General features: G+C 34.3%; 1 protein-coding gene across 1 annotated transcript; it reads left to right on the top strand.

Annotated features, from left to right (window-relative positions):
* The first annotated feature begins 252 nt into the window (after nt 1–252).
* On the top strand, nt 253–13,004 carry LOC138073071 (alpha-amylase 2B). Its single transcript, XM_068964517.1, has 10 exons — nt 253–420; nt 774–920; nt 5,565–5,762; nt 6,143–6,373; nt 7,158–7,291; nt 8,099–8,221; nt 8,317–8,416; nt 10,069–10,187; nt 10,630–10,755; nt 12,815–13,004. The coding sequence occupies exons 1-10, from the start codon at nt 253–255 to the stop codon at nt 13,002–13,004; spliced, it is 1,536 nt and encodes a 511-aa protein (XP_068820618.1).
* Nucleotides 13,005–13,360: the final 356 nt, after the last annotated feature.

The following is a 13,360-nucleotide window of genomic DNA, read 5'->3' as shown; positions in this document are numbered from 1 at the left end:
ATGCCAGATGTTTAAAAGGTTAATATTCCCACGATAAGGAAAGCATTGTTATTAAAGCTCATTTAGATGGTATTCTTGGGAGATTTTATGGATGTTCTTCATCTGTTTAAATTATTATCAATATTTCTTTTCAGATTATGAATAAACAGTTTGTGCTCAAGTGTTTGCTCATCTAACATTTATTTTGTAATATATACTTCTTATAGGAATATAAATAGTTGCTGGAAAGAACACTGACAACTTCAAAGCAAAATGAAGTTTTTTCTGTTACTTTCAGCAATTGGGTTCTGCTGGGCTCAGTATGACCCACACACCAAATCTGGACGGACATCCATTGTTCATCTGTTTGAATGGCGTTGGGTTGATGTTGCTCTTGAATGTGAGCGATACTTAGCCCCCAAAGGATTTGGAGGGGTTCAGGTGAGTATTGTTCATTGTATAAGTTGCAGACTTTGCTGTGTTGAAAGTAAGTGGTAGTATGCTCTGTGTCTGAAAGCTGGGACACCATTTTACTTCACAGTTAAGTACTCTAAGTAAAACAGTTTTCTGAGGAAGAAAAAATTTGGAATTGTCGGTGACTCTATGTTTTATTTCTAAGATAATTTTTTTCAGCAGGATATTTCCAATGCAAGGTTAATATTTTCAAACAATTGTAAAGAAATGTAGTTGCCAAAGATTCAGAAATAATTTTAGACTATTGATTACTTTGTAGAATATTCAGTGATATAAAGTGAGTCATAAATTGATACTTATTAACATCGTTTTATTTGTAGGTCTCCCCACCCAATGAAAATGCTGTGATTACTGACCCTTCAAGACCTTGGTGGGAAAGATACCAACCAGTTAGCTACAAGTTATGTACAAGATCAGGAAATGAAAATGAATTCAAAGACATGGTGACTAGATGTAACAACGTTGGTGTAAGTGACTTAAAGTTTCCTTTAAACAACATATGATATAGAAAAATAATTTCTCTCTCTTGTCTCTTGTTCCTTTAAAGAACAATTTTCATACATATAAAAGTTACCTCATGCTTTAGCTATAAATTAAAATGTAATTGTTACCTTATGTTTAATTATAACTATTTTTATATGTACCATTTATCCACTGAAGACGATGTAATTAAAAGTTTAAGGCCACAGACTTCAACTAATGTATGTTTAAGTTTTATTTTATAAAGCAGAACATCAACTTTCAACCCTTATGGTTGTACACATTTTGGGGGAACTCTTTTCCAGTTAGGAATTAGAAGTTCCATTTACAACATTTGCTGTTTCTTTTATGTGAATTGTATGGCCACCCATAATTCTTGGATATTCCTTCCCATAAGTACTATGATCATTTGTAGTTATTTTCTCTTTGATGAGGAGCATAATGAGAGACAATTGTTCAGTCCCTAAGTTGTGTCCAACTGTTTGTGACCCCATGAACTGCAGCACACCACGCTTCCCTGTCCTTCACTATCTCCTGTAATTTGCTCAGATTCATGTCCACTGAGTCAGTGGTGCTATCTAACCATCTCATCCTCTTCTGTCCTCTTCTCCTTTTGCTTTCAGTCTTCTCCACATCATGGTCTTTTCAAACGAGTCGGCTCTTCGTATCACATGACCAAAGTATTGGAGCTTCAGCTTCAGCATCAGTCCTTCCAGTGAATATTCAGGGCTGATTTCCTTTAGGATTGACTGCTTTGATCTCTTTGCAGTCCAAGGGACCGTCAAGAATCTTTTCCAGCACCACAGATTGAAAGCATCAGTGCTTTGGCGCTCAGCCTTCTTTATGGTCCAACTCTCACATCCATATATGACTACTGAAAAAAAATAACTTTGATTATACTGACTTTTTTCAGCAAAGTGATGTCTTTGCTTTTTAATACACTGTCTAGATTTGTCACAGCTTTCCTTACAAGCATTTTTTTTGGTCATTGATGCCTTACTGACAGGTGTCACCATCTCTTTTACAAACTAGATTATGGTTTTAAATGGAATGCACAGGGCAATATCTACAAACACCAAGGAAAGTTAAGTATTGCATCTCTATTTCATTTGGAAAAGAGAAGATTCCCAAATCAAGCTGGTTTTGATTCTTGACAGGAAAGGCGGTAGAGATAATTCATGGCAACATATTGATAGACAAAATCCTCAGTAAGAATGCAGTATGGTTGTGTCTACTTTGAAAGAAAGGATTAGATGCTTCAAACCAAAGTGTCAGTTGCATGACTCTTAGGTGCTTGAATATGGCCATGTACCACACTGAGTTCTAGTTTGCATGGGGTATGAGCAAGAAACTTAAATAGACAAGATAGTTTTACAGATCTTGTATACAAAATTTGTTTGTTTTATCCATTCATGAAACTTAAAAAAATAAGTTAAACGTGAAGCCAAAACATACATTTTTCTTTAATATTAACTGTCTTTCCTGGTCCTCCTTCAAATCTGTTTACATTTGCTGTGTACATAATGTTCTAGAACAAGTATTTTGAGAGAATATTGAATCCCAGGCAATGAGATTTTAGAGAAATAAGTAACCAGACACAGAGTTTTTTCTTTCTTTTTTTTTTTTTTTAAAGTAGCCACACTAATATTTCTGGAGTGTGGCAGGGACCTCAGAACCAATCATTCATCAAATAAGCATCTTTTAATTTCATTATTACAGTCACCATCCACAGTGATTTTGGAGCCCAAGAAAATAAAATCTGTCACTGCTTCTACTTTTTCCCCTACTATTTGACATGAAGTGATAAGACCAGATACCATGATCTTAGTTTTTTGAATGTTGAGTTTTAAGCCAGCTTTTTCACTCTCCTCTTTCAGTTTCATCAACAGGTTCTTTAGTTCCTTTTCACTTTCTGCCATTAGAGCGGTATCATCTGCATATCTGAGGTTATTGATATTTCTCTAGGCATCCTTGAATACAGCTTTTGACTCATCAAGCCCAGTATTTCACATGATATACTCTGCACTGAAGTTAAATAAACACAGTGACCATATACAGCCTTGTCTTATTCCTTTCCCCATTTTGAATCATTCATTGGTTCCATGTAAGATTCTAACTGTTGCTTCTTGACCGGCACTTAGTTTTCTCAGAAGACAGGCTAGGTGGTCTGTTAGTCCCATCTCTCTAAGCATTTTCCATAGTTTGTTATGATACACACAGTCAAAGGCTTTGGCATAGTCAATGAAGCAGATGTTTTTCTGGAATTTCCTTGCTTTCTCTGTGATCTAATGAGAGTTGGCAATTTGATCTCTGGTTTCTCTGCCTTTCTTAAATCCAGGTTTTACGTCTGGAAGTTCTTAGTTCACATACTGCTGAAGCCTAGCTTGAAGGATTTGAACATAACCTTGTTAGCATGTAAAATGAGAGCAATTGTACTGTAGTTTGAACATTCTTTGGCACTGCTCTTCTTTAGGATTGGGATGAAGCTTGACCTTTTCCTGTCTTGTGTCCACTGCTCAGTTTTCTAAATTTGCTGACATATTAAGTACAGCACTTTAAGAGCATCATCTTTTAGGATTTTAAATAAATCAACTGCAATTCCAACACCTCCACTAGCTTTCTTTGTAGTACTACTTCCTAAAGCCCACTTGATTTCACACTCAAGGATGTCTGGCTTTAGGTGAGTGACCACACCATCCTGGTTATCTGGGTCATTAAGACCTTTTTTTTTTTTTTTTTAATAGTTCTTCTGTGTGTTATTGCCTCCTCTTCTTAATCTCTTCTGCCTCTGTTAAATCCTTACCATTTCTTTCCTTTGTCAAGCCCATCTTTGCATGAACTGTTTGCTTGGTATCTCCAGTTTTCTTGAAGAGTACTGTTTTCCTCTCTTTTTTGGCATTGTTCATTTTAGAAGGCCTTCTAATCTCCTTGCTGCTCTCTGGAATTCAGCATTCAGTTGAATATATCTTTCCCTTTCTCCCTTGCTTTTTGCTTCTTTTCTTTCCTCAACTATTTCCAAAGCCTGCTCAGACAGCTATGCTGCCTTCTTGCATCTTTTTGTTTTTTTCTGTTTTTCCCCTTTGGGATGGTTTTGGTCACTGCCTCCTAAACAATGATACAAACCTCTGTCCATAGTTCTTCAGGCATTCTCTCTATCAGATCTAATTCTTTGAATCTATTCATCACCTCTACTGTATAATCATAAGGAATTTGATTTAGGTCATACCTGAATGGCCAAGTGGCTTTTCCTACTTTTGTTAATTTAAGCATGAATTTTGCAATAAGGACCTCATGTCACACAGTCAGCTCCAGGTCTTGTTTTGCTGGCTATATGGAGCTTTTCCATCTTCAGCTACAAAGAATCTATAGCCATCTTGCCTGTTACTCAAGATATCTCTTGACTTCCTACTTTTGCATTTCAATCCCATATGAAAAGGATATCATTTTTTTGGTGTTAGTTCTAGGTCTTGTAGGTTTGTAGAACCTGTCAAGTTTAGGTCCTTCAGCTTCAGTGGCTGGGCCTTAGACTGGATTACTGTGATGTTGAACTTTTTGCCTTGGAAACAAACTGAGATTATTCTGTTGTTTCTCAGATTGCATCCAAGTAGTGCATTTCAGACTATTTTCTTGACTATTAGGGCTATTCCATTTCATCTAAGGGATTCCTGCCCAAAGTAGTAGATGTAATGGTCATTTGAATTAAATTTGCACATCCCCATCCATTTTAATTCACTGATACCTTAGATGTTGGTGTTTACTCTTGCTATCTCCTGCTTGACCAAGTCCAATTTACCTTGACTCATGGATCTAACTTAACAGGTTCCTATGCAATATTGTGCTTTACAGCATCAGACCTTACTTTCACCACCAGACACATCCAAAACTGAGCATCATTCCACTTTGGCACAGCCGCTTCATTCTTTTGGAGCAATTAGTAATTGCCCTCCACTCTTCCCAGTGGCATATTGGACGCCTTCTGACCTGGGGTCCTCATATTCCGGTGCTATATCTTTTTCCCTCTTTGTGTTCATGGAGTTCTTGCAGCAAGAACACTGGAGTGGTGTTCCATTCCCTCCTCCAGTGGGCCACATTTTGTCAGAACTTCTCACTATGACCCATCCATCTTAAGGTGGCCATTCATGACATCACTCATAGATTCATTGAGTTGTAACTCAGTCAAGACCCTTTTTGCCACAACATGGCTGTGATCCATGAAGGACATGAGAGATAATATCTACCTTTATTCCTCTGATCCTAAATAGATAATAGAGTCTGGCTTCTTATTTCTTAGGATGACCTATGGAAACTTCAAAAACTAATAATCTCTCTTGCCTCAACTGATTCCAGATACTGCAAAAAAAAAAGTCTCTTTGCATTTTTTCACAGTTCTATTAGTTTGGGGTTCTCTTAATTTATTATATGTATAAACATCTGCCAAGTGCCTAGAATGCTTATAGGGCTTCAATTCACAATGATTTCTTTTCACACTTGACTGTTTTCTTGTAAGATAAATTATAAAATAACAAAGAAGTATTTTGGAATGTTATCAATGTGCTGTACAATCTAATTAATAATATTATAAATTTCTATCTCTCTGTAAACCAAACTGAAATGGAAATTTTGCCTTTCAGGTCCGCATTTATGTGGATGCTGTAATTAATCATATGACTGGAAGTGGTGTGAGTGCGGGAACAAGCAGTACTTGTGGAAGTTACTTCAACCCTGGAAGTGAGGATTTCCCAGCAGTCCCATACTCTGGTTGGGATTTTAATGATGGAAAATGTAAAACTGGAAGTGGAGATATTGAGAGCTATAATGATGCTTATCAGGTAATTAGCAAAATATCTATCTACACTTTTTATCATCCATATGTAGTTCACTGATCTCCATTTTAAATGTTAGTTTAGAGTGTTTAGGAAAACAGCATTCCAAGTCTGACTTCAGAATTTCATATCAACATTCAAATCATTTTCCCCAATTTAATTTTTCAAAATGGAAAAACTCATCCACTTTTTCTCCATTTTTTCCATTTTTATAATAAAAAATATTTCAAAAACATGTCAGTACTAGAATGTCAATATCCCCAGAGACTGGTGCAAAGAAATCACTATTGAAATATCTATTAATGAATAAATGAATGAATAATTGAATGGATTCTCAAGTGAAGGCGATGTTTTATGTGTCAATCACAAAATTTTTATCTCCCTAGGTCAGGGATTGTCGTCTTGTTAGTCTTCTTGATCTTGCACTGGAGAAAGATTATGTGCGCTCCACGATTGCTAACTACCTAAATCATCTCATTGACATTGGTGTAGCAGGGTTCCGAATTGATGCTTCTAAGCACATGTGGCCTGGAGACATAAAGGCAGTTTTGGATAAACTGAATAATCTAAACACAAAGTGGTTTCCTTCAGGAAGTAAACCTTTCATTTACCAGGAGGTATGTCAACACATATATATATATATATATATATATCCATATAAAATATGACCATTTATTATTCTTTAGAAAATAAGTCATCATCAATAATTCATCAGAAAATAAATGGCAGATTTTATTTAAAATGCAGTTTCTTTAGCTTAATGGCTGAATCATTTACATAGAAGAATGTTCCTTAACCTACTTTTATTCAGGGACAGTACATCTAACTCTATCACAAGAGGTTTGTTATCCAAATGACAAAAATTTATTTAGGCTGCAACATTTCCCTAGAGGCCATTATAGAAGACAGATAGTAATATAGTTGTCTTAAGACAGGATATCGGACTCTAAATTTTGGCTAGATCACCATTAGGTGTGTTTCTTTAGGCTGATTCATTAACTTCTCTGAGCAACAAGTTTTTTAGAAGTTATTGAAAGGAATAGTGATAATGGTTATGTCTTTGTTTTCTTTGGAGATTTGAAGAGGTAATATTGTCAAGTAGCAAGAAATATTACCAGCCAGATATTAAGTGCTGTACAAGTATGAACTAGTCATCATTTATGTGCAAGTCTAAATTAGGTCAGCATTCTCACAGGACAAGTTAGTTTGTCATGTTACTTTTACTATTGTAAGATAGATATATTTTAGGGAAGAAAAATGAGAATCTTGATATAAGGAAAACCATTTGGGGTATTTCATATAATATAAAACAGTATAAAGCTATTTTTTATATAATTATAGCTTAGTTAAATTCTTTAAAATTCTTATATAAATTGTTATTTTCTTCTTCATTTTTACAAGGTCATTGATCTGGGTGGTGAGGCAATTACAAGCAGTGAATACTTTGGAAATGGCCGTGTGACAGAATTTAAATATGGTGCAAAACTAGGAACAGTTATTCGCAAGTGGAATGGAGAGAAGATGGCTTACTTAAAGTAAATAAAATATGCTTTATCCTTTGAATTATTTCACAGATTTTTTTGGTGATGTTACCCCAACGTGAGTTTTCTTCATAATGCCTTCTTATTTAGAAAAATTTCAAAGATTCATTTACTAATAACAAGTGCTGTATATCCCACATTCCAAGTGATCATCTTTATTATTTAGAATATCAATCACAAGGGAGCTTTTTTAGGGACCCAACACCAATCTAGAGATTGTAATTTATGCATTATATGACTGTACTATATTTAATTAATGTTTGCACATAATTTGTGAAAGCCAGGTTCTTGTTAAAGTGATTCTATAATTTATGAAGTTCCTACAATGTGGCCATTCTATAGACTTTACATATATTAATTAATTTTAAATATTAAAACGTTTATAACAATATAATTTTGAAACTTATTTAATCTAATTTGCAATTCTGTATAAAATGGTATGTATGTTGGCCCTTTGAAGTCTATCTAAATTATAATACACTAAAATTCTAATATAAATTTCATAGCAAAATTCCTATAACATGAACGTAATTCAAGTAATTTCTACATATATACATGCATGGAATGTATTTGTAGATTACAAATTTTTGCAATTTGTAATTTTAAAAAACTCAGTTTATTCTACAATTAAAATAATTTTAAAAATTAAAAAAAATTTAAAACCCTACAGAATAATCATTTAACTAGAGAGAGAGAATATCATTAAAGAGTGCAATACTGAAAGAAATGCACATTTTGATTATTCTAAAGTTATTGTAAAAGAATACATATATATGTTCTTAAGATTTTCTCTTTTAATAGGAACTGGGGAGAAGGCTGGGGTTTCATGCCTTCTGACAGGGCACTTGTCTTTGTTGATAACCATGACAATCAGCGAGGGCATGGAGCTGGGGGAGCATCTATTCTTACATTCTGGGATCCTAGGTAAGAAACAAAGTTCCCCATTTTTAAACCTACCATTTTAATGGTATTAAAAGTATTATTTTTCTTTTATAATAATATAATTTTGTGCCTTTTAGAATGTACAAAATGGCAGTTGGATTTATGCTCGCTCATCCCTATGGATTTACACGAGTAATGTCAAGCTACCGTTGGACAAGACATTTTGTGGATGGAACAGTAAGTTTTGGTGTTGTACAAAATATCTTGAGACAAAAGTCTCAAGAAAAAGAAGTTAATTTTGTTATAACTTGACATATTGCTATAACATTCACTATTTATTTTATCAAATATTTATTAAGTGAAAACCTGAGGCAGGGTTCTTGTAACAATGCAGTGGATAAAAAAATTAAAATGAATGATCTCCGTTGATAAAGAGTATGTAAGCTATTTCAAAGTATGAGAAATTTGCCCACCCATTCTAAAAAATACCACTTAAAAATAAGGATACAATGAATAAAATGTGTACTCATAAGTACCTGCTTATAGAGTTGATATGAGGATTACAAATTAACACTTCAAAGAAATTTAAAACAGTACCTGCTCATGGTATGAGCAATATAAGTATTTGTTAAATACTTTTGTAAAGAAAGTTTTGTGGACTGCAAAGGCATTATCTAGTTGAGCCGAAGTTCTGTAGGGAAAGTATGGCAGGAAGGAAAATACCTTTATTAAAGAGAAATTTGCTAACTATTCTTAAAATGTTAAAAATCAGAAAAATTTAAGCAGTATGGTGAAGACATTAATCTGAGTAAATATTTTAAAAAGAAACTGAGAAATAAGAATTTAAGTTATTTGGAAAGTTAGTGGGAAGTTTTCTTTTCAAACTGAAGATTTCAAATGCAGCATCATACAGCAACTTCATACCTGAAGTAGAAAATTCTCTTCACTCTGAACCAGATAGATATTCCTCTAGTTTCTAGTAGGCTCTTTACAAATTGAGAAGTCCACTACTACTTTGTATAACAACTCATTCTATTCTTAGATAGCCTTAGATATCCTAAATATTTAGGATATTTCCCTTTATATTGAATCAATTTCTTACAATTTCCACTAATTAGTTTTATTTCTGATGGCAAGAGTCATGGCATATGTTCATTTCCCCTTTTCCCATAAAGTCTTCTCCATGACTTCTGCATGCTAACAACTCTTAGCTTGTCCATCATTTATCGTACCATATGATTTAAGACAGATATTGATAACCTTCCTAGACATAATCTATTTTTTCCTACAATTACCTTGAAAGTACCAATTAGAAAAGCACAGTAATAAAATTTGGTCAATTTAGTAAAGAGTATTTTGATATTTTGATTAGAACTTTTATTGAAAAAAAGATGAAAGAAACATTTATTAGCAATTATCATGTATAAAGATTTTTACACACCTTATTTAATTTTTATAGTAACTAATAATATCATCATTTTACAGAAGAGGAAAATGAGGCATAGACGTTATATATATTAACTAAGTCTTTGAGCTAGTAGTAATGGAACCTATCTTTTAGTCCTGCATTTTCTAACACTAAAGTCCTTGCCATTTCAATAACATCACACTGCTTATAGTGATGTTGAAAAGTCATTACAATTCCTTGGAAAAAAATGAGAAACTAAAAAAATCATATTCTTGTTTGAAATATGGCACTAGGGAATGAGAAGTTAGGGAGAAGATATGCTTATTAAAAATTCTGAAAAAGTTGAATTCTAAGTGAAGCCACTATAAAAACACAAATAGTACAGATTGGGTTTGATGTCCTAAATAAGGACACATGTAATGTTAAAAATGTGAGCTTTTAAAATTGATTATTATTATTATTTTTTTTTTTACTAATTGAGGATGTTAATGATTGGATGGGACCACCAAATAATAATGGAGTAATTAAAGAAGTTACTATTAATGCAGATACTACTTGTGGCAATGACTGGGTCTGTGAACATCGATGGCGTCAAATAAGGTAGGAATACTTATTTGGACACATTCTCTAATAATAAACTTTCTTAGCTCTTTTAAAATACCTTTATTTATTTATTGGTTTTTGACTGAGCTGGGTCTTTGTTGCTATGCAGGCTTTTCTCTCCTTGTAGTGAGCGGGGCTACTCTCTGTTGTGGTGTGGGAGTTTCTCACTAAGGTGGCTTCTCTTGTTGTGGAGCATGGGCTTTAGGGTATTTGCAGGCTCAGTAGTTGCAGTTCCCAAGGTCTAGAGCACAGGACCAACATTTGTGGCTCATGGGCTTAGTTGCTCCGTGGCATGTGGGATCTTCCTGGGTCAAGGATCAGACCCGTTTCTCCTGCTTTGGTAGGCAGATACTCCACTACTGAGCCACCAAGGAAGTCCATTGTTTTGTTTTAAATTGTTGAAGTATCATCAGCGTTTCACATGCTCTTTTGTTTTTAGGAACATGGTTATGTTCCGTAATGTAGTTGATGGTCAACCTTTTACAAACTGGTGGGATAATGGCAGCAACCAAGTAGCTTTTGGAAGAGGAAACAAAGGATTCATTGTCTTTAACAATGATGACAGGTAAGTAGATCAATTAGAAATAATATTTTATGCTAATATGTTCTTGGTTTATTCTTTTCCTGCTCATTTACTTTTTTCACATCTGAAAAATTCTTTAGATGGCAGATTAAGAAAACATAACAATTAGAAAAGGGTCAGAAGAAAAATGATAATGACTAATTTTTTTTTTTTTAATCTCCTCTGTTTCTAATGGCTTTCTTTTCTAAGTGGAGTCATTTTTTGTGCACTCTTCACATCATGGGCAGATGTGATGCATGTGTACTGCTTACATATACACTTCACATAAAATATACATGTTAGTCACTCAGTCATGTCCAACTCTTTGCGACCCCATGGACTGTAGCCCACCAGGCTCCTCTGTCCGTTTAATTCTCCAGGCAAGAATACTGGAGTGGGTAGCCATTTCCTCCTCTAAGAGATCTTCCTGACCCAGGGGTTGGACCCAGGGTTTGGACCCAGGTCTCCTGCACTGCAGGCAAATTCTTTACTTTCTGAGGCACCAGAGAAGCCCCCCAAATATACAAAGTCATTAATATAAAAGGTCATGAAATCCATAGAAGAATGTCTTATAAACCTTTTAAAATCAATAATGGAAAAATACTGCCTCAGATCTGAAATGTCTTTTTCTCTCTCTTTTTTTCACCTACTTTAGTACGTAGTTTTTTAGTCTTGTTTTTCACATTCCCATCTCTCTGTGACAAATAATACTCTTTAAAGCATATATATATTTATAATGAATATGTATATTATGGTCATTGATTCACCTCAGGAGACTGAATACTTTTAGTTCTGAGACGTCTCATTACTGCCTTTTAATTTTTGAAACTTATACTCTCTGCCTGCATTATACTGTTTCCCTCACATATGGAATTATAGCTCAGAAGGCATCTTTGCAAGCACTTACAATGTTTTAGTCCCAACTAGATTCCACCCATGGTTAGCTCACTCTTTGCACGAATGATATTTTAGTGACAAAATAATAATAATAATAAATAAAGTATATACTTATCTTCTCCAAGAATCCATTACTAGTCCTTTTTTTTTTTTCCTGTGTTTTGTCATATGTGCATGCGTGCTAGGTCCTGTCTGACTCCGCGACCCTATGGATGGTAGCATGCCAAGCTTCTCTGTCCATGAGACTTTACAGGCAAGAATACCAGAGTGGATTGCCATTTTCTTGTCCAGGCGATCTTCCTGATCCAGGCATTAAAACTGTGTCTCCCACATCTTCTGCATTGTGGGCAGATTCTTTATCAATTGAGCTATCAGGGAGAGGGAAGAAACATATTTATGAGACAGCATTATATTTTAAAATTATATATTTCTTTATATAAATGCAAGATTATTTTTATCTCCAGCCCAAATTTATTTTAACCTCTTGAAAAAAGGAGATTTTTGAGGAAATAACCAAATTTAAGTTTTTGAAAATAATCAGTATTTTCTTAAGTTCAGATGAGGATACATTTAAAGTAATTTAAAATTATTTTCTCTAAGTGAAGCAGGTCATTCAAATCTTCACTGATACTCTTCAACTTTATTTTTTGTATAATATTTACTATTGACTAGGAAATTTCTCAGAGAAGGCAATGGCACCCCACTCCAGTGCTCTTGCCTGGAAAATCCCATGGACGGAGAAGCCTGGTAGGCTGCAGTCCATGGGGTTGCTCAGAGTTGGATATGACTGAGCGACTTCACTTTCACTTTCACTTTCACTTTCATGCATTGGAGAAGAAAATGGCAACCCACTCCAGAGTTCTTGCCTGGAGAATCCCAGGGACGGGGGAGCCTGGTGGGCTGCCGTCTATTGCAGTCGCAAAGTCGGACACGACTGAAGCAACTTAGCAGTAGCAGTAGCAGGAAATTTCCATATCTTCTATAAGAATTTTGTTGACCCTGAGAAAACTAACCACTGGAGACATCTTTATGTTTACATTTTATTTTCATAGAGACCTTGACTGTTTCAAGTTCTATAGCATAGAGTTAAACTATTTTAGAGAGTCTGTATTCTTGCTTTTAATTGTGTTGAATTCATATTAAATCTTAAATTTTATGTTTACAGTACACTATCTGCAACTTTGCAAACTGGTCTTCCTGCTGGTACATATTGTGATGTTATTTCTGGAGATAAAAGTGGCAACAGTTGTACAGGAATTCAAATCAGTGTTTCCAGTGATGGCAAAGCTCATTTTTCTATTAGTAACTCTGCTGAAGATCCATTTATTGCAATTCATGCTGATTCTAAATTATAAAATTTGAATTGAATTAAATGCATACACCCAGAGAAATAAAATGTGTTTTGTTTCTTCTATGTATGTAATAACTTCTCATAATTCATTAATTTTTGGTAAAAGCTATAAAAAGTATTCAAACTGTAAAACTCAAAAAAGCATAAAGACACATATACTTAATAATTGTAATTACAACCAACATTTTGTTACATTTTAGAAGATTCTCTTTACGCTATTTGTCAAAGGAATTTCTAAGAACTCAGAAAAGCATGATGAAAAATTTGTTACCATTAATACCACTTGCCCAGCTACATATCTCTAATCCAGGTTTATATTTCTTACATAGGGTATTTCTAACAATTAGTTAAGGGTAGCTA

Source organism: Capricornis sumatraensis, chromosome 2, assembly GCF_032405125.1.
Source record: "Capricornis sumatraensis isolate serow.1 chromosome 2, serow.2, whole genome shotgun sequence".
NCBI lineage: Eukaryota > Metazoa > Chordata > Mammalia > Artiodactyla > Bovidae > Capricornis > Capricornis sumatraensis.
This window is presented reverse-complemented; position numbering and strand designations above follow the sequence as displayed.

What these genes read in the sequence shown, in the direction of transcription:
- LOC138073071 (XM_068964517.1), top strand. Translation starts at nt 253, where the DNA reads ATGAAGTTTTTTCTGTTACTTTCAGCAATTGGGTTCTGCTGGGCTCAG. An exon ending in AAGGATTTGGAGGGGTTCAG is followed by an intron (nt 421 to 773) that starts GTGAGTATTGTT and finishes TTTTATTTGTAG; the next exon opens with GTCTCCCCACCCAATGAAAA. An exon ending in AACCTTTCATTTACCAGGAG is followed by an intron (nt 6,374 to 7,157) that starts GTATGTCAACAC and finishes CATTTTTACAAG; the next exon opens with GTCATTGATCTGGGTGGTGA.